This window comes from Mus caroli, chromosome 2 (genome assembly GCF_900094665.2).
Source record: "Mus caroli chromosome 2, CAROLI_EIJ_v1.1, whole genome shotgun sequence".
NCBI classification, from domain to species: domain Eukaryota; kingdom Metazoa; phylum Chordata; class Mammalia; order Rodentia; family Muridae; genus Mus; species Mus caroli.
In genome coordinates, this window is record NC_034571.1 from 33,273,844 (window position 1) to 33,294,946 (window position 21,103).

The 21,103-nt window shown below is 37.3% G+C and overlaps 1 protein-coding gene and 1 non-coding gene across 2 annotated transcripts in view; both read right to left on the reverse strand.

The window, feature by feature from the left end:
* The window catches only part of Rc3h2 (ring finger and CCCH-type domains 2), a 47,026-nt gene that overhangs the window by 14,040 nt on the left and 11,883 nt on the right, over window positions 1-21,103 (reverse strand). Inside the window, exons 5-10 of the mRNA XM_021156902.2 lie at window positions 18,478-18,653; window positions 12,048-12,248; window positions 11,339-11,471; window positions 11,105-11,223; window positions 9,720-9,832; window positions 1,073-1,378 (exon numbers count right to left, since the gene is read on the reverse strand). Coding sequence (XP_021012561.1) covers window positions 1,073-1,378; window positions 9,720-9,832; window positions 11,105-11,223; window positions 11,339-11,471; window positions 12,048-12,248; window positions 18,478-18,653 — 1,048 coding nt within the window. The remainder of the gene's footprint in view (window positions 1-1,072; window positions 1,379-9,719; window positions 9,833-11,104; window positions 11,224-11,338; window positions 11,472-12,047; window positions 12,249-18,477; window positions 18,654-21,103) is intronic.
* On the reverse strand, window positions 11,563-11,673 carry LOC115030533. Its single transcript, XR_003836116.1, has one exon. It is a non-coding gene; the product is annotated as a small nucleolar RNA SNORD90 (small nucleolar RNA).

Sequence of the window (21,103 nt, forward strand, 5' to 3'; positions counted from 1 at the left end):
GAGACAGGGTTTCTCTGTATAGCCCTGGCTCTCCTGGAACTCACTTTGTAGACCAGGCTGGCCTCGAACTCAAAAATCCGCCTGCCTCTGCCTCCCGAGTGCTGGGATTAAAGGCGTGCGCCACCATGCCCGGCTCAAAGATCATACTTTTAATAAAAATTTTTCAAACTTAACTATTCAAGTTGAAAATATCATATTTAATTTATACAGTCTCCATGACATTAAGTCATTTAAAGTTTGCTGTGTGCCAAGCATGATGCTTTTATCCTCAGTAGGCATATACTAACAAACTTACTCAAAGACAATGAAATTTGAAAATGCTTTTACCTTCAATTTTTAAATTTAAATTTCTAAATTTGAGATTTCTAAAATATGGTATTTCAAAACTGGGAGTAACTTCCAAGTCTGAAAGTCCCAACACTTTTCATAAGGTAAAAAATAATCCCTTGTCAAGTGAAATGTGATGTTGTCAGGCAACAATAAATATGGTGGTAAAAATGAAGCAGGAATTTAATGAGTGCCTGCTAATGGGCAGGCACTGTTCAAAATTTAGTACGATATTAACTCGTTTAAGTTTCACAATCAACATATGAAGTAATTTTTTAATACTTTGAGGCAGGTAGACTGGTCAATATCAAATAGTAGAAAAAACTGAGCCACAATTTGAGCCCAAAGAGCCCCATAGACACACACACACGACAGAGAAAGCCATAGAAGCTGACTAAAATGTGGCTAGACATTCAAACTTCTCACCTGTTTAGGTTTCTACTTAGTTCCTTTTTAACGTCTCTATGGGATTAATCCTCAAACACTAGAAAATAACTTATGGAAATCCTAATTCTGGTCCAAACTTAATTGAAAAAACAAAACTCAAGAGTAGGAGCTTTCAAGTTTATAGAACTAGTCAGCTGCCTTGTGAGGATTAGAACTCAAATTTTGTGGTATTTAGTGTTTTCTTATATTACATGAATAATTGCATAAAAATTTCAATTTACTATTGTATCTCAGAATGAAAAAAGGAGGTCATTTCTAAAAGGGATAAAGAACTCCATCATTTTCACCCCATACCTACTTTTCAGACACGGATTCTGCAGAGGGCCCAGCATTCTGACCATTAGTGCCAACCTTCCCGACTTTCTTCACAGTCTCCAAAGTCCTTACTGCACTGTCAGTGCTTCGTGAAATTAGCTGGGAAACACTGCTTTCTGTATTTGAAATTCCATTTGTACTTGGAACAATTTTCCCAGTTGTTTCAGTACTTCCTATGACAGAAATGACATTTCCGGCTGTGGTTGTGACAGTGCTGTTTACACCAACTTTATTCAGAAGAGGAAATGTTCTTACAGTCGCGCTCATCTTTTTGTTCCTTAATCGGTACCTGTTTAAAAATAATCAGCATGTTTGTAATACTGCTCGCAATTTTAATATGAAAATGTGTTTTAAAAAGGAAACAGCTCTGAGAAGTTTCTTCAGCTAAATATCAAATATTCTACATGTTACATATACATGTCACATACAAATACAGGCACATAATTAATATAGCAAGCCAAGTACACATGCACTCAAAGCTTTCTGAAAAGAGTGGGGTTTGAAAATTTATTTTATGTAATACAAAAAAAAAAAAAAAAAAAAAGCACCAAATTCTAAAAGTAACACAGAATAAACAGGATAGGATTCAAGAGATAAAAGCATTCTCTACTGTTATTAAATTATACAAGCAGATTATAATTAAAAAAAAATAACTCAAACCCATACTTAAACTTTAATTTATCAAAATATAGAAATTTTATATTCCTAAATGAGTTTATGTTTATAAAGATCACAGATTTTTCTGATATTACATTTATATAAATTATAATATACAAAACAGTTTGATCTTGGATTTCATATAAAAATAGTTCCATTTGTATACCAAAAATTTATTATGGGACTGGAGAGATGGCTGAAGGTTTAAGATCACTGGCTGCTTTCTTAAAAGGACCCAGGTTAAGTTCCCAGACCCCACATGACAGCTCACAACTCCAGTTCCAGGAGATCCAACATCTTCTGGCCTCTGCACTCACAGTAACCAAGCAAGCAAACACCTAACAGAATTACTTAAATTAAAAAAGAAAAAATTCTCATTATTATATAGCTTAGTCTTGGCCCTTAATTCCTATATAATGTTCTCTCAACTTTCATGGTCAACGAAACAAAAAACATCTGGCATCAGTATGCTTAAACTATTAACTGCTGAGCCATCTCTTCAGCTCCCCATTCCCAACCCCCACTACAGGGCTTCTCTGTGTAGCCCTAGCCTTACTGGAACTTTGTAAGTTTTGTAGGACCAAGCTAGCATGAACCACAGAGAGATCCACCTGCCTCTGCCTCCCAAATGCTGAGATTAAAGGCATGCACCACCACATCTGGCCTGTTTCTTTTTTAAACATATAGTTAATATAGCTATCTTGTCAGTTCCACTTTCAAAGTAAATTCTAATAATGATCTTTCATCATTCCTATTGCTATAGTCCCCAAAACTTACATTTCCAATCTTGTACCTGGACCATCATAAAGTTAAAATGGCTCCCAACCATATACACATTAGAGCAGTATTTCTCATTTCAAATGAATAAAGAAAGCTCTGTAGTAGCTTTCTTCTATGACCAGAATACAATACAAATTTCTTACTGTGGCCACTAAATGTCTAAAATCATTTATTTGAATTTATTTACTGTTCCTCTTAAATTATTAAAAACACCTCTCATGATACTGAGCGTGAAGCAACCTATTATTATAAATATTTCTTGAATTAACTATCTTGGGTTTTTCTATTTCTCAGAGGCAGTTTTTAGAGATTTTTTTCCCCCTTGAAAAAATATATAGACAGGATCTCTATATAGCCTTTGCTGTCTGAAAATTTTGTAACTAAACTAAGCTGGCCTCCAGCTCAGAGATAGAAATGCACCCGCCACTGCCTCCTGTGTGTTGGGATTAAAGGTAGATGCTATCACACCAACCTACAAGGACCTAAAACAAGGACAGACTCTTGAGTGTCTACATTTTATCTGGCTGAACCAAACTGGTGAGACTGGGTTCAGTGAGAGACCCTGACTTAAAAAATTGAAGTGGAGAGGTGCACAAGCACACACACATGCACACACATGGAATGTACCTCCACAAACATGTATATACACAGGAACATAATAATTATATGCATATAAATCTCAGTGAGGCAGTAATATATAATTTTTAAATGCCAACATGCTACATATACATTTCTTTTTTTAACCCTTTGTACAACCTCTGTTTGTATGAAGCACAATACAAAGAATAAGGCTAACAGGAAATATGAACAAACTGGAAATTATCTGGTTCTTCATTGGAAACACTGAGTTTATATGTGAAATATTGGCTAGGTACAAGGAACATAAAAATGAATAACCCAAGAGATAAATGATGTCCAATGAAAATATACAGGTAAATGAATAATTAAGAAAAAGCAAGTTAGCAGGGTGGTGGTTGCAAATTCCAACACTTGGAAGGCAGAGGCAGGCGGATTTAGGAATTCAAGGCCAGCCTGGTCTACAGACTGAGTTCTAGGATGGCCAAAGCTACACAGAGAAACCCTGTATTAAAAAACCACAAGCAAAGAAAAAGAAAAAAACAAGTTTACAATATTAGTAACTATGTAAAGAACATTGCTGGGGCTGGTGAGATGGCTCAGTGGGTAAGAGCATCCGACTGCTCTTCCGAAGGTTCAGAGTTCAAATCCCAGCAACCACATGGTGGCTCACAACCATTCGCAACGAGATCTGGCTCCCTCTTCTGGAGTGTCTGAAGACAGCTACAGTGTACTTACATATAATAAATAAATCTTTAAAAAAAAAAAAAAAAAAAGAACATTGCTATTCCAATGTGTTCTTCAAAGTTCAAGGTTATAATTTTTTTTCTCTGTTTGAAAACCCTGACTTTCCTGTGGACCACTCACTCTGTAGACCAGGCTGGCTTTGAACTGAGAGATCTGCCTGTCTTTGCCTCCAGAGTGATGGGATTAAAGGTTCGTCTCACCACCCTGGACTCAAGGTTGGAATCTTAATCCTCAAAGATTTAAGTGGTGAGACACCCTAAATACTTGGTTAGGAAAACCAGTATGATACATGTTTTCTCTCAATTGAGATGTTCTCTTTTTAAATGACTCTAGTTTGGGTCAAATTGACAAAAATCTAACTAGGACAATGGATTAATATCATTCAGTTCCATTTTCTCTTTTCTCCCTTCCATACATATTATTTTGCCCTTCTATCTTCTACCTTCAGTAAATGCTGTAAGAAATCTCTTACAAGATATGGCCCTTCATTCTTAGACTTCCCAATCTACAAAACAGTGAACCAACTACATTTTCTATATTATAAACTATCCATGGCAGACAGACAAAGGCAAGTGCTTTGGCAGCATGCTGACAGAAGGAACCAACACTACTCAGGCAAGTCACTGAAGCCTGTAGAAGCAACCTGACACCTGAGCATGATTAAACACGGATAGAAGGGAAGATATACAAGAAGAAAAAAGAAAACAAATGCACACAGTAGGGTGATGGTTGGTATAAACTGTCAACTTTACAGAACCTAAAATCAACAAGGAGACAAGCTTCTGGACACATCTATGATGAACTTTTTAAAATAAACTTAGGTGAGAAGATATATCCAACTGTAGTTAATATTATCACATAATATGGGGTCTAGGAGTGAATAATAAGGAGAATATGAGATTCACTACTCTGCTTCCTGACTGTAGACTGCCACTATGACTTACAATCACGATGAAATGTACCCTCAAGCTGTGAGCCAGAATAGTCCCTTCTGTATTTATTATTAGCATTTAATTATAGCAACTAGAAAAAACAGAAAATTGAGATGACTTGTATGATAAGCCTGATCATTTGTTTTTTTAATGGCCTTGAAACCAGTTTGTAGGAAGAATATGGAAAAGTTTGTGACTTTGGCCCAGGAAAAGTCCTAGAACACTGTTAATAGGGATTAACAGGCCATTTTAATAGAAATTTAGAAGACCACAAGGGTAAGATAAATTTCAACAATGAAGGCTCAGTTTATGAGGTTTCAGAGGGAAATAAGAACTCAGATAACTAGGCTAGAGACCCTGTATATAATATTCTGGCAGAGAATCTAGCTGTATTCTGCCCAGGTGTTATGAAGTAGAGTTGGGTTAACTCAGAGCAATGGATTAATTTGTTTAGAAGAGAAAACTGTAAAACAGGATAGTAACCAGACTGCAGCATGGCTATTTCTTACTGCTTTCATCCAGATCTAAGTAGAAGATAGTTTAAGAAAGGAAAAAGTGAAACTGAAAGGTTCTATGGAAACTGAAGTTTGTTGAGGAAAAGCACACATTTAACTTTACAAAGCAGCAGCATGGTTAAAGAGAAACCTGGTACTTTGTCGACAGGAAAGGCTTCCTGAGACTAAGCCTCCACCTACTGAAGTCTTCACCTTCTCAAAGTACAAATCAGTTGGAAGAAATAGACTAAACAGAGAAGGCTGGCTGAAAGGATCTTCTGCTCCTTCATAGCCACTACTCGGGGAAGTATTTCCCTAGGGCAACATACACAGAAACTACTGCTACCATGGTCCAAGGGGGTCAGGCTGTACCCTTCCAGTGTCACGGAGTTCAGAGCCATTAAGGCCAGGAAATGTATTTTTAGGAATGTTGTTTTTTTCCCTTTGAGATAGGGTTTCCTTCTAGCCTTTGATGGTTTAAAATGTGCTATGTAGACCAGGCTGGCCTCCAGTTCACAAAGATACAACTGATACCGCCTCCCAAAGATGAATTTCTTTCATGAAATTCAAAGATGAATTTCAAAGGGCCATTACATGAAGCAATGAAAATGTAAACAAAGTTGAGATGGCAACTCCCAAGATTTTGGAGTTGCCAGGAATCTAAATCTGATTGATTAGCCAAATTGGTATTTAGCTATAATAAGTATGGAGCTGGCCCAAGACAGAGGCTATATGCTTGAGCTAGACAGATGGGACTACTCAAATGCTTGGAGTTCATAGGACTCATTAAAACCCCAGATGCACACATACAGTTATAGGCTGGAAGTTTACCTGCTGAGTTTCAGTTTGGTTTTACTTTTCCTTGTAGTGACCTAGTTCCTCTTTTTTGGAGTGGAAATGTTTGCTCTGTGTGATTTTAGGTTGAAACTACTTGACACATTTTGTTTTAATTGTATAGGGTTCAAAATTTAAGAGGTTGCCTAAAAGGCTAAAGAGGTGGCTCTGCAACAAAGAACACTTGCTGCTCTTGCAAAGGATCTGAGTTCAGTTCCCAGTACTCACAAGGTGTTCAGTTATAACTCCAGTACCTGGGGATCCAACTCCTCTATGGAAACTGCACACATGTACATACACAAACATGCAAATGAAACATTCATATATAAAAAGTAAATTAAAAAAATTTTAATTGCCTAAAACTCAGATGAGACTTTGAAAAAAATTTTTATTATATTTTTTATTATTTTCTTTATTTACATTTCAAATACTATCCCAAAAGTTCCCTATACCCTCCCCAACCCTGCCCCCCTACCCACCCACTCCCACTTCTTGGCCCTGGCGTTCCCTGTACTGGGGCATATAAAGTTTGCTAGACCTAGGGACCTCTCTTCCCAGTGATGGTCAACTAGGCCATCTTCTGCTACATATGCAGCTAGGGAGACGAGCTCTGGGGGTACTGGTTAGTTCATATTGTTGTTCCACCTATAGGGTTGCAGACCCATTCAGCTTCTTGGGTACTTTCTGTAGCTCCTCCATTGGGGCCCTGTGTTCCATCCAATAGCTGACTGTGAGCATCCACTTCTGTATTTGCCAGGCACTGGCAAAGCCTCACACGAGACAGCTATATCAGGGTCCTTTCAGCAAAATCTTGCTGGCATATGCAATAGTGTCTGGGTTTGGTGGCTGATTATGGGATGGATCATAAAAAAAAGTGGCGTGAGACTTTGAAAATTTAAAGAGTTGTTGGAGCTGTCAAAAACCAGAGGGCCCTTTGAAGTTGAACTGAATGCACTTTACATTATGAAATAGTCACAAGCCTCTAAAAAACAAAGGGTAAGTTTAAAAATGATGTTTCAGCATCAAACTGAAGGGTGGACTCCTGATAGTTAATATTGACTGAACGCTTTACAAAATCTAGAAACATTTCAGAGAGTCTATGGGGGATTTTGTTGATTAATTGGGTGGAAAGACTCACCATAACAGCAGGTGGCACCATAACATGGAGTAGAGTCCCAGACTGAATAAAAAGCAGAATGCAAGTCGACTCAGCATTTACATATCCCTACTTCCTGACTGTGGGTGTGATGTCTGTCCCTCATGATTTCCCCCATGATGGTGAACTGTACCTCTATATTGTAAGGCTTCCATCCTCCAACTGCATTTGTCACATAATGTATTACATCACCAAGGAAAGTAACTAAGACAAGTAGTACTTAGTGCTTTATTGGTATATTATCTAAAAGATGAATCATGGCTTGAAAGGAAGGATTGAACCAATCATGTAGTATAGTAAAGCATCAATTAACAATTTAAAACAAAGGATAGAAATGACTAGACAGGTACCTTACAAGGCATTTTCAGTAAAAATGGGAAGGGTAAATAGATGAATAAGTAGTAAAATGGATGAGTTGATGTATTAACTGATAAGTAAAAATGGTACCTAGTACAGAATATAACCAATAAACTGGGAATTATAATTATTGTTCTCTTAATTACTGTTTTTGTAAAACCAAAGAGGATAAAGATCAGAGAGGAGAAAAGAAAGGTATAACTGATTTACAGATATATATATACATACACACACACAAACACACACATGAGTTCTAGGTGAGGGTAAAATGACACTGAATCTACAGATTCCTCTCTGACTTGTTTTATTCTAATTAAACTCAAGCCAAGTTCTTTCAAAAGCTGTATCATAGAGCTGGCAAGATGACTCTGGGTAAACATGCTTGCCACACACACCTAACAACCTGACTTTAAACCGAAAAATCCATAAAAAAAGAAAAATGTGATTGTGGATATCTGTAACCCTGGCATTCTCATGACCAAGATGGGAAGCACCTGAGAACTGGCCAGGTAACCCAGAGTACAAAGTTGAAGGAAAGGAAAAAGGAAAAAGGAAAGGAAAAAGGAAAGGAAAAAGGAAAAAGGAAAAAGGAAAAAGGAAAAAGGAAAGGAAAGGAAAGGAAAGGAAAGGAAAGGAAAGGAAAGGAAAGGAAGGGAAGGAAGGGAAAGAAGGGAAAGAAAGGGAGGAAGGGAGGAAGGGAGGAAGGGAGGAAGGGAGGAAGGAAGGGAGGAAGGAAGGAAGGAAGGAAGGAAGGAAGGAAGGAAGGAAGGAAGGAAGGAAGGGAGGGAGGAAAACAAAAGGAAGGAACTGATTTCCAAGAAGCTGACCTATGACTTTCACATAACTGTCACAGAATGTGCATGGACATGCTAGCATATGCCACATGTAAATACATTATTTCATTTTTTTAAAAGTTCTTCTTAAAACTACAAAATCTTTAGTTATTTTTAACAATGAGTGTTTTAAAATTAGTGTTTAAAAGCTAAAATATTCTATTTCAGGTATGAATAAGCTGAACATATTTCCTAGAGCAGCAATTCTTAACCTTGGGTTATCACCCCTTTGGGGTCGTTGAATAACTCTTTCACAGGAATCACCTAAGAAGACCATTGCAAAATACAGATTATTTACAATTCTTAACAGTAGCAAAATTACAGTAGCAAGTGAAAACAAGTTTACAGTTGGAGGTCGTTACTACATGAGGAGCTGTATTAAAGGGTCGCAGCACTAGGGAGGTGGAGAACCACTGTCCTAGAACCCAAAAAGTGGCACAGTGGTTAAGAGCATCTACTGCTCTTCTAAAGTTCAGATCTGAGTACCTACTGGAAGAGACTCACAATTGCCTAGAACTCTAGCTCCAAGGGGCATATATACTCTTCTGGCTTCCATTGGCATGCATACAGAGATACATACACATGTATAAGTAAAAATAAATATTTACAAATTTTGTTGATATAAATTCTATACCCAGAGCTGCCTTTGCCTAAATAATCCAGCCAATTTGGTTTACCAGGCCCTTTTGACTACCATTTACTCTCCTGGCCTCTGCGTTTCTTGGTCTCCCACCCCTCCCCCATCACCTCTTAAGGCCTGGCTCAGGATCTTGTTCACTCTGGACTCTCTCCCAAATGTCTCTGCTTCTGGCTATGCTCTCTTTTATCTACAATAAACCTTCTCCTCCACCCTACCTAGGAGCAGTCATGTCCTCCTTTTTACTTTGTTTTTATTCATTAACTTATAGGACAATGTTAAAAAGAGCAATCTCCAGAATAAGAAAAATTATCTATATTTAACATTTTGCCTGAGATTTTGCTGGTATGTTCAACTGAACCTGAGCAAATAAGATAAAGACAAATAACAGTACTTTCATTCTACATGGGTAAAGGAAACACAGATTCCAGTTTCTAAATATGACTTTTTCAAATATGACTTATTAACATTAATCTTATACCTAGTTTAATCTGATGGGTTCATAAAAATGGTTATTTTGCAATTCACATTATCTGTATCTTTGAAACATCACAAAAGTTAATACTGTATATAGCACTCCCTCAATGACCCTACATAAAAAAAAAAAAAACATTTTTCCAGACTTACTTTTCAAGCTCTTCCTGAGAATGGGCAAATGTACAATTTGTTCCTCGTGGACAACCCCCTTGTTGTCGTAAATCTCGGCACATACTAGTTTTATACTTGCTGTTTGGCTGTGGCTACACAAACAAAATATTTAGCAAATGGAAAAGGTATCAATTATTATTCACTCATTAGACTTCAGAACTTAAAAGACTTAAGTCTTTTTCACATCAGACACATAATTCTCATGCATGCAGAAACAAGTTCCATCCATTTCCTACTGGAAGAGTGGTAGAGATCCTTAAGGAAGCCTTCAGGCCTTCTTTCTGAAGGTTATCTGAAATTGATTCAAATTTATACCTACCTATTTCTTAGTCTTCAAATTGTGGTAACAAAATAAAATAATTTTTAAAGGCACTTAAGAAAATGGGAAGCTATGATCTTTACCCATTTAAAAGCTTTCCCCAAAAAGTTGAAGTAAAAAATTATGACTTTATTAGTTGGTTTACAGGCACAACTCATAGGCAAACAATGGGGGGAAATAATAGAAATGCACCACCAGACAGACCCTGTGGTGGCGGTGCATACATATAATCCCAGCACTCAGGAAGCAAGGCAGGCAAATCTCTGTGAGTTCAAGTCCAGCCCGGTTTATACAGAGTTTCAGGACAGACAGGGCTACACAGAGAAACCCTGTCTCAAAGAACTAAGAAAAAAAAAGAAAAAGCATATAATATGCATCAAACTCTTTAAGAAATTGCTCTTACTATTGTGACCTTAAAAAATAAAAAAATTATCATTCAGTTGACATTAAATAATAGTTTCTAAATAAAATATGAATAGAATAAAAAGTTAACAGATTTTGAAGTACTTTTAGCCCTACCTTGTTAGATATTGATAGCATAACTTTTAATATGATATTTAACTCAACAACTGAAAAGACATTTGGATAAGGGATTATATTTCAACTTCCTCTTCTAAATTACACTATAAATATTCAGGATTTTTAAATTCCAAATATATTATAAAACAAATTCATTTGAGAGACAGCAAAGAAAAAAAAAACTTTCAGCTATAAAAATACCCTCTAAATTCCTTATAAAAAGAAATGCCAACCAAGTACAATAAAAAGGGAGTTTCTCTCAAAAGTACAAAATAAAAATCTGCAAGAATGCTATGCATGTCACTCAGTGTCAGACTTGTAGCCTGGCCTGCCAGGCAGGAAGCCCTAGGTTCAAAGCCTGTGCAGCTACACATGCACGTACACATGAACATCCTCCTTTCACACACATAACTTCTAATAGGGAAGGGTTATATTCGTAGTCCATTTGCCAATAAAATTGTTAGTACGTTCAGGGTGAAGCTGTCTTGGACACAGCAGTAGTTAGAAATGTAGTGAGTCAATTTACCTGAGGTGTCTCATGGCCTTTTCTACTATAATTTTGTATGAAGTCCACAAGACCATGAACAACTGTTTTAACAGCTACCATTGCATTTTCCAGTTGCTCCCAAGTTGGTGAAACAGCATCTAAATTAAGAGTCAAAGGGATGGGATTGGGGTTGGAAGAGACAACATATCAACAGTCATTCCTGGTGCTATTTACCTCAAAGTTCCATAAAGTATGAGCATTTTTCCCACATACCTGGATTAGGGTCTATGTTTGCAAGAAGCTCTAAATGAGGTCTCAGCCTATTTAAATTAGCAGGGTCACCTGTTCGCTGCAAAACAATTGTCAATTCCTGGACACTCTTTGCAAATGATTCTGGAGACTGTAGCTAACAGGGGGGAAAAAAAAAAGGATTTTTTACTCTGGATTTTTGAACATACCTATATTCAAAATGTTTTCCAATGAATCACCTTACTTAATAGTTTTCAAGTGTCTTCAGATTTCATAATAGGACAATCAATGATGAATTAAATTTTCACCTCAGAATCTGCCCTATGAAATTCATCACTAGACACTTAAAAACATTATTTATCAGCTATATTAGCTCTCTGGGGTGAGAATGTTGATAAAAGTTTTCAACTTTACAATGCTACAAAGGCAAAATATATTCAGTAGAAAGTGTTGCAAATTTTACATTTGATTTCATCCAGGGGAGTGATGTGAAGTACAATAGTCACATTGTCATGAGACAATGGCACTGACCTATAGCTCTCAGTGAGCACATAAGTAGCTAATACTCCACCACAAAGACCAGTGTGGACAATGTTCTAAGTCATCATGTTCACTAGGTTAGATACGTGTATTTTCTACTCAGAAGGGCATATTAGGTTATTAACAGAGAAGGAAGGATCTATGCTACAGTATTTTCTGAGACAGGAAGGGTATAAAATCTAACCTTACAAACCTTATCAATGATAGACTGCATGTGTGATTTATGAGCCAAGTCCCCATACAGCAGTGAAGACCACTGCTCAGGTGAAATACGGAGTCCTGCTTCCATGGCAATATGAACAATCTGGGCATCATGTTCTCTGCGTAGTGCCTCGTAACTCCGAAATTCTTCCTTTAGCTGCATCAGGGAAGAGTCTTCATCCCTTTTAGTAACCTAAAAATGGAAAGGAAAAAAAAAAATCAAACTCATTAGAATTGGTCTGCCTTTTTCTCTTATCCAGTTCATTTACTGTGGGTATGGGGATTGGGCTGAGGGGTTATATATCAGACACCACAAAATAAACTCCTTTTCAGAACAAAACAGAAAGTATATAATTATATACTCAATCCTTTTCTTCATTGAGTTCATCAGCATTTGGCAGGAAAAAAAGGCTTAGAAACAAAAAATTATAGTAAGGGTGTAGTTATAGGGTCTACAGCAACATAAACAAAGCCAAATAAATATGACAAGTAAACAGAGGAAAATTTTCAGAAAATGTTTTCTCTTGGCTCAAGACTATGTGAGCTACATCTCTAAAAATAGAATTTCTTTAGGAAAAAGAGGAAAATCAAATTCTAAAACCCAGGTGGTAATGCCAGGCAGTGGTAAAATATGCCTTTGATCCCAGCACTCCACTCAGGAGGCAGAGGCAGAGGCAGACAATTCTCTGTAAGTTGAAGGACTCAAAAAATGGTGCTGGCACATCTGGCGGTTATCATGTAGAAAAATGCGAATTGATTCATTTCTATCTCCTTGTACTAAGGTCAAATCTAAGTGGATTAAGGAACTCCACATAAAACCAGAGACACTGAAACTTATAGAGAGAAAGTAGGGAAAAGCCTCGAAGATATGGGTACAGGGGAAAAATTTCTGAATAGAACAGCAATGGCTTGTGCTATAAGATCGAGAATCGAAAAATGGGACCTCATAAAATTGCAAAGCTTCTGCGAGGCAAAAGACACCGTCAATAAGACAAAAAGGCCACCAACAGATTGGGAAAGGATCTTTACCTATCCNAAATCNGATAGGGGACTAATATCCAATATATATAAAGAACTCAAGAAGGTGGACTCCAGAAAATCAAATAACCCCATTAAAAAAAGGGGCTCAGAGCTGAACAAAGAATTCTCACCTGAGGAATACCGAATGGCTGAGAAGCACCTGAAAAAATGTTCAACATCCTTAATCAACAGGGAAATGCAAATCAAAACAACCCTGAGATTCCACTTCACTCCAGTCAGAATGGCTAAGATCAAAAATTCAGGTGACAGCAGATGCTGGCGAGGATGTGGAGAAAGAGGAACACTCCTCCATTGTTGGTGGGATTGCAAGCTTGTACAACCACTCTGGAAATCAGTCTGGCGGTTCCTCAGAAAATTGGACATAGTACTACCGGAGGATCCCGCAATACCTCTCCTGGGCATATATCCAGAAGATGTCCCAACCGGTAAGAAGGACACATGCTCCACTATGTTCATAGCAGCCTTATTTATAATAGCCAGAAGCTGGAAAGAACCCAGATGTCCCTCAACAGAGGAATGGATACAGAAATTATGGTACATTTACACAATGGAGTACTACTCAGCTATTAAAAAAATGAATTTATGAAATTCCTAGGCAAATGGATGGACCTGGAGGGCATCATCTTGAGTGAGGTAACCCAATCACAAAGGAACTCGCACAATATGTACTCACTGATAAGTGGATATTAGCCCAGAAACTTAGGATACCCAAGATATAAGATACAATTTGCTAAACGCATGAAATTCAAGAAGAATGAAGACCAAAGTGTGGACACTTTGCCCCTTCTTAGAAATGGGAACAAGGCACCCATGGAAGGAGTTACAGAGACAAAATTTGGAGCTGTGACGAAAGGATGGACCATCTTGTGATTGCCATATGCAGGGATCCATCCCATAATCATGTTCCAAACGCTGACACCATTGCATACACTAGCAAGATTTTGCTGAAAGGACCCAGATATAGCTGTCTCTTGTGAGACTATGCCGGGGCCTAGCAAACACAGAAGTGGATGCTCACAGTCAGCTATTGGATGGATCACACAGCCCCCAATGGAGGAGCTAGAGAAATTACCCAAGGAGCTAAAGGGAACTGCAACCCTATAGGTGGAACAACAATATGAACTAACCAGTACCCCGGAGCTCTTGACTCTAGCTGCATATGTATCAAAAGATGGCCTAGTCGGCCATCACTGCAAAGAGAGGCCCATTGGACTTGCAAACTTTATATGCCCCAGTACAGGGGAACCCCAGGGCCAAGAAGGGGGAGTGGGTGGGTAGGGGATTGGGGGGGTGGGTATGGGGGACTTTTGGGATAGCATTGAAAATGTAAACGAGGAAAATACCTAATAAAAAAAAAAATAAGTTCAAGGACAGCCTGGTCTACACAGTGATTTCTAGGATAGCCAGAGCTATATAGAGAAACCCTGTCTAGAAGATGGGAGAAAATAAAACAAAACAGCAACCTACTAAACAAACAAACAAACCAACCACCACAAATGAGCAGAGGACAGAATTAAAAGTTCTCATATATGCAAGAAAAGACTCACAGATGACCTTAAGTACTATGGTAAATTAGATATTAAATTCTGAAGGGAATGAAAAGTCACTGAGAGTTGTTACAGAAGCACTATGATTAGACACATGTCTCAAAAACATTATCATTTTCCTTGCTTAGAAAGTGGGGGTGTTTTGTTTTGTTTTGTTTAACTGTTTTAGTGGAAAAGACTACTGCTTTCTTGTTTGAGGGGGAACAGGCTGAGAACATCACAGCTTTCTAAGAGGTCTGGGGTAGATTAGTAAGAGCATTATTTACTGTGGTTCTTTGAGAAATCCAGAAAGATATTGTAGTTTCAAAAAGCAGATTAGAATTTCTAAGATTGAGAACTGTGTACCTAGAACAGTGCTATGCGAAGTAAGTGTTTTTCTTGTTTTAATTCTGATTAAGTCTTTGTGTGTATGTGTATGTCTGTCTGTGTGTAGGTCAGAGGATAAGCTTGGAGTGAATCTTCATCTTCCATTTTGTTTGTATTGCCCATAGCTCCTGGGTACCTTCTTTTGTCTTTCATCCATCTCACTGTATGAGCTCCGAGACTTACGACTCAAAGCACATAAAACCACACCAAATTTTGAGATTCAGACTGGACAAATCATTTTATCTATTCACAACTCAAAATTTCCTGCTGAGCATGATGGTGCATGCCTAGAATACGAACATTCAAGAGGCTGAAACAGAAGAATCATGAGCACAAGTTTGGCTTGTATTATATAACAAGACCCTGTCATAACAAGCATAATTTTGTTTTCCTAATTGGTAAAAGGAAAAAAATGAAAACAAAACCCTCTAGCTATCTTACTGGTTATGTGTGTATTGAGGGTATTACTCTGTCACCTAACATAGACTCAAAACTGCAGAAATTCCCTTGGCTGAACCCCCCAGGTACTGGGATTATGGGGTGTAGACTTCTATGTCCTGCTTTAGTAACTATTTTTATTTTTGCTGTTGGTATATCAGACAGTGGTGATATGCTCCAATAACATGAGACTGAGAAAAGTCAGTCATCACTTCAGAAAGGCCATAAATTCTTTGGGAATCTATAAATAGTAAGAGTTTGAGATACTATAGGTTGTAATTAATATGCTCTTTTATTTTATGTGAATGAGTATTCACCTGCATGTATATTTGTACATCACAGGTGCTACTTTGTGTCCATGGAAGCCAGAAAAGGGTATCAAGATTCCCCAGAACCACCATACAGATACTGAAAATCAAACCCAGGTCTTCTTTAAGAGCAGAAAGTATTTTTAACCACTGAGCCATTCATCACTCCAGCCCCATTCAATACAATCTTAAACATTTGATAATGAGTGGGCAGATAGATGTAACTTAGAAAGTTTGTATTCTTCTATAACCCACTTTAAGAGAATATCAGAAAGTAAAAGGGGTAATTATTAACCTAAATCGGAGGGGGAAAACTAACTATCTAGAGGATTATAGCACAAACCTAACCTAAGCACCATATAGTGTACATGTGCCCCATGGATAGCAAAAGCACTTAAGCAGTTGAAGACTTCAGTAATAAAGAGAGCCGAGCCATTTAAAGTACTAATATGCACCAAAATCATTTGTGAAGGGCTAAAGTTGTAGCTAAGTTGGTGGAATGCTTCCTTAGCATGAACAAAGGTGAAGTTTGATCCCCAGCAAACATTAAAAACTAAACATTGCAGTGATGCACACCCATTATCCCAACAGTTGAGAGGTAAAAAAGAGAAAGATCGAAAGTTTAAAGTCATCCTCACCAAATAACAAGGTCAAGGTCAGTCTAGGGTACAGGAGAACACGTCTTTAAAACCAACACAAAGCAATCACACCTTATTTATGAAGCTTTAAAAGACATACTCTCAAATCTACTGAATAAGAATTCCTGGTATTAGAGCCCAGAAACATAGCGCAGATGATTCGAATGCTGTGCTTTCAGTTGGGAACCACCACACCATGCATGTATCCTAATTCTCCTTGTTCTGATTCCATGTTCAGTAAGCAAAGAATCTGTATAGAAAAGTATCTATCAATATAGGAATATTATTTATTTGGTAAGTATATATGTGGGCATGTACATGCCAGCACGTGTGTGAACATGAAAGGAAAAGTAGCAGCCATCAACACTCTCCTCCTATCATGTGGGATTCGGGCATCAAACTTGTCCTCAGGCTCAGAAGACAAAGCACCTTTATCCACAGAGTTATTTCATTGCCATGAATTACAATTCTTATTAGAGATCACTTTAACTGATAATCTGTTGTATTTGATCATGATTATAGCAATCTTAATTCTGAGGGAAGATCATACAACCACAAAAATCTGGTTGCTAATGACAAATGAGAATGACAAATGATCTCTTTAATTTGGCTACTTAGCTTGAAAACATTATGTTTGAGCATCACTTAAATCCTTATCTCCTTTAAGGACATGAACTCAAGCACTACAACTATCAGGCAAAAGTATCCAAACTTCATTAGCAAAGGTAAATAAATCCACTTGAACATACTTCCATCATCAACTACCTGTTTTCTAAATTAGAGTACTTCCAAGGAAACCTTTTTAAGTCTTAGAGCCTGAAAATGAGCAAAGGAAGGTGACATTTGATTTACTTTCACAAAAACAGTGAGATTTATAAATTTCTGTGGTTTTTCAGGTGCTAGCTAACAACCTACACTTGAATAACTATTGAGGTTTGCTCTTTTGCTATGTATGTAAAGCTAAATACTGGCCCCCAAGGCCTGATTGCTCCCAGGGACCAGAGAATTGACACATACAATGTGACCTTGCTTCTTAATCTAAAACTATGGTTAATAGCTATGCAGAAGAGACAAATGGCAGGTTTGGGGTATGAGGAGAACCACAAGAAGAGATAGAGAGGTGTTTTCATGCCATGGGTAATGTGAGTCATAAGGGCTGGCCAACTGAAGTTAAAAGCAGCCTAGATAGAACATGGCAAATTATAATTCAGAGTTATTGATGGGAAAATAGATTTTATTAGCTTAGAAGGTAGATATATACCCAGTTCTAGTGCTTATTCTTTTCTTTCTTTTCAATGTATGTAAGTACAGTGTAGCAGTCTTCAGACACACCAGAAGAGGGCATTGGATCCCAATACAGATGGTTGTGAGCCACCATGTGGTTGCTTGGAATTGAACTCAAGACCTCAGGAGGAACTGTCAGTGTTCTTAACTGCTGAGCCATTTCTCTAGCCCCTTTAACAATAAAAGTTGTGTGTCTTTTATCAGGGAACTGAATAATCAAAGGCAGGGTAGAAGCCCCTGATACAGATTAAATATTTTCCACAACTGATAACAGATAGAAAACAGGGATTCAGGTAGCTTTTCTCATCTATCAATGACCTAAAAATTCCATTTAAAAATAGCTTTCACATCCCGTCAAACAAAATACCATACAGCATGGCAATCTTCTTAACTTTTGAATTTCTTGTGGACTAATTTTATATTGAAGACTTTAATCAGTACACAAAAGATAAAGAAAATAATGAATTACAAAAATTTCCTCCTCTTATCGAAGTCTACAATATTTGTTAAAGCAATTGATGTAAAGAAGTAAAGATGTCTCAGTTCATTTTACAAGTTCCTCGAAGAGTCTAAAGTTAGGATTTTACATATGTTCAATTCAGTATTTCTGAAACCAACTGGTAAGAACAAGTATCTGGTGTCAGAGATGAATTAATGAATAAGGAAAAGTAAAAAACCACTCCTCTTTACTTTAGAAGTGTTCTGTATTTCTGAGGGTCACTAGATTGGCAACATAAATTCTCAGAAGCCTCCATCTCAAGTATAAACCCATGGTCTTCGGACAGTTGTACTGGGCTTACCTTAAAACAAGAAGCTCGGTACAATAGCTGCACAACATGGCCAATACTTGTTTTTGATGCCTGAGGAAATCTTGGTTCTAGTCTTTGCACAACAAAAAGTACCAGAACTTTCCTAGAGAGAGCAGAACCATCTTCTAATGCCAGCAATACCAACTTCAAGGCTTCTTCTTGCATAGCTAGAAATAGTAAAGATTATACTGATGATGTCTGTCAAAATTATACTTGGGTATTAACTTATGGTGATATAATCTACATCTAATTAGAATGGAAAGAAGAAATGACATTATACAAAAACAATTCATTTTTAAATCAATCAAGTGCCAGCAAAGCCAACTCATGAGGTAAAAATGTTTGTTGATCAAGGCTAGCAATCTTGAGTTTAATTCCCAGAACCCAGGTAATAGTGAAAGAAAAGACTCCACAAAATTGTCCTGAGGTCCACTCAGGTCACGATGCAGTTAAACAGATCCAACATATACACATACAATATTAAATTTGTTTCTTTTGGTTTTTCAAGACAGGGTTTCTCCGTGTAGCCCTGGCTGTCCTGAAACTCGCTCTGTAGTCCAGGCTGGTCTCATACTCACAGAACTGCTTGCCTCTGCCTTCCAAGTACCGGGATTAAAAACATACGCCATCATGTTCAGCTCATAATAATAAATTTTTTTTTTAAATTTATATATATATATATGTGAATCAAAGTTTCCCCTTCATGTGTGTACATGCTCCATGTATGTGCCTTGTGCCCATGGCGGTTAGAAAAGGATATAGAACTCCTAAAAGTGGAGTTTACAGATGGTAAGCCACCTTATGGATACTGGGAATTGAACCTGAGGTCCTTGGCAAGAGCAAAGAGTGATCTTGACCACTGAGTCACCTTTACAGCTATATAAATAAAAGATTTAAAAGTTACCAAAGGGGGGAGGGGGAACTTTGCACTAAATAACCAATCAGAACACAGATGTGAACAGAACATCCTATCTTTTATTATTATTATTATTTTTTAAGATTATGTATACCTCAGTATGAATTTATGCATACTGCATACAGCTGCATTATTAGGCCAGAGAGGTCTGATCACTTAAGAGACTGAATTACAAATGAGTCACTGAATGTAGATTCTAGGATTCAAACTAGATTTCAAACTAGATGTAGATTCTAGGATTCAAACAGTAACTGCTTTTAACCACTGAGTCATCTCTCTAACCCAGAGAACAGAACTTTTAATAAAATATCTTCTGTAGGTATATAACAATCAATTAGATAATGATTTTCATGAGAATGTAATTCATAAAAACAGAGAACTGCTTTGACAGTAATATAAGGACATACAAACTTGGTTTATGCACAAGACAGTTTCTGTGCCTGTCGAAAACTATTTTGACTATAATTTTAATAATGGCCTTTGGATAGAGTACCTAAAGGAGATATTAATTTCATTTATACTGCTTGCTTGCTTGTGTGCTCCTGCTTGCTCACTCTCTATATCTCCTTCCCTCCCTTCCTCTCTCTATTTCTCTCAGGACAGATGAGTTTGAGGCCTGTCTGATCTACAAATTGAGTTTCAGGACTGTCAATTCTACACAAAGAAACTGTCTAGGAAAAAAAAGAAAGGAAAAGAAAAAACAAACAGACACAAGGTAATACGGCTATTAACTTAGCCATAGTTTTTTTTACCTAGTATAATGCAAGGCCCTTAATTCCATCCCAGCAATGAAAAACAAAAAGGTGTTTTGCAATATCCAAGTGGCGTTTAGTACATTCACAATGCTGTAAAACCATTAACTGTATGTAGTTCAAAGACATTTTTTTCACTGTTCCAAAGGAAACTCGGTTATCCAGAAGTCATTTCTGGCAATCTTTTTTCCTCAGCAATCACTTATTTCCTATCACATTTTCAAACATCATCTATAAGCAGCATGTATCACTCTATGGATATATCAAATGTTGGTTTTCTTCATTTCGTTATATGGTTAGACGGTACTTTATGAATACATTATGTTTTTATTGTGACTGACAAAAAGAATGCTTTTACCTTTTTTATACTATAAAATAAATGCCCTGTATTTGAGACTATTCCTACCAAGATAATACAGGGATTGGTTCCAGATAAAAGAACACTAAAGATCACTGGGGAGAGGGAGGTGGGGACAGCGATCCAGGTGTAAAATGAATAAATGGGGGGGAAAAAGAGCATTAAGACCAAGCATGGTGGCACATTAGTGAAATCAACAGTTAGAGCCCTTGAGACAGGGTCCTCAATATATCCCAGGCTGGCCTCCAACACATCTTTCTACTTGATCCTCCCAAGTACAATTACATGTATTTATGATCATGACCAGCTTGTGCACACCTTTCAAATATTATAAATATTATTGCAATAAACACTTGAGTCCAAGTATCAGAAGGCCTAGTAAACTCCTCAGTCATGTTTAATTGTAGTAGGATTGCCAAAATCTTTTCTGTATAGGAAAACATTTTCTATGTCATATTTTCCACATCATTACTAACTTGTCAGGTAGATATTTGGTTTTAATCATAACAAATAAAACATGTATGAAGTAGTATCTCAATTTCTGAGTCAGTCTCTCTCTCTCTCTCTCTCTCTCTCTCTCTCTCTCTCTCT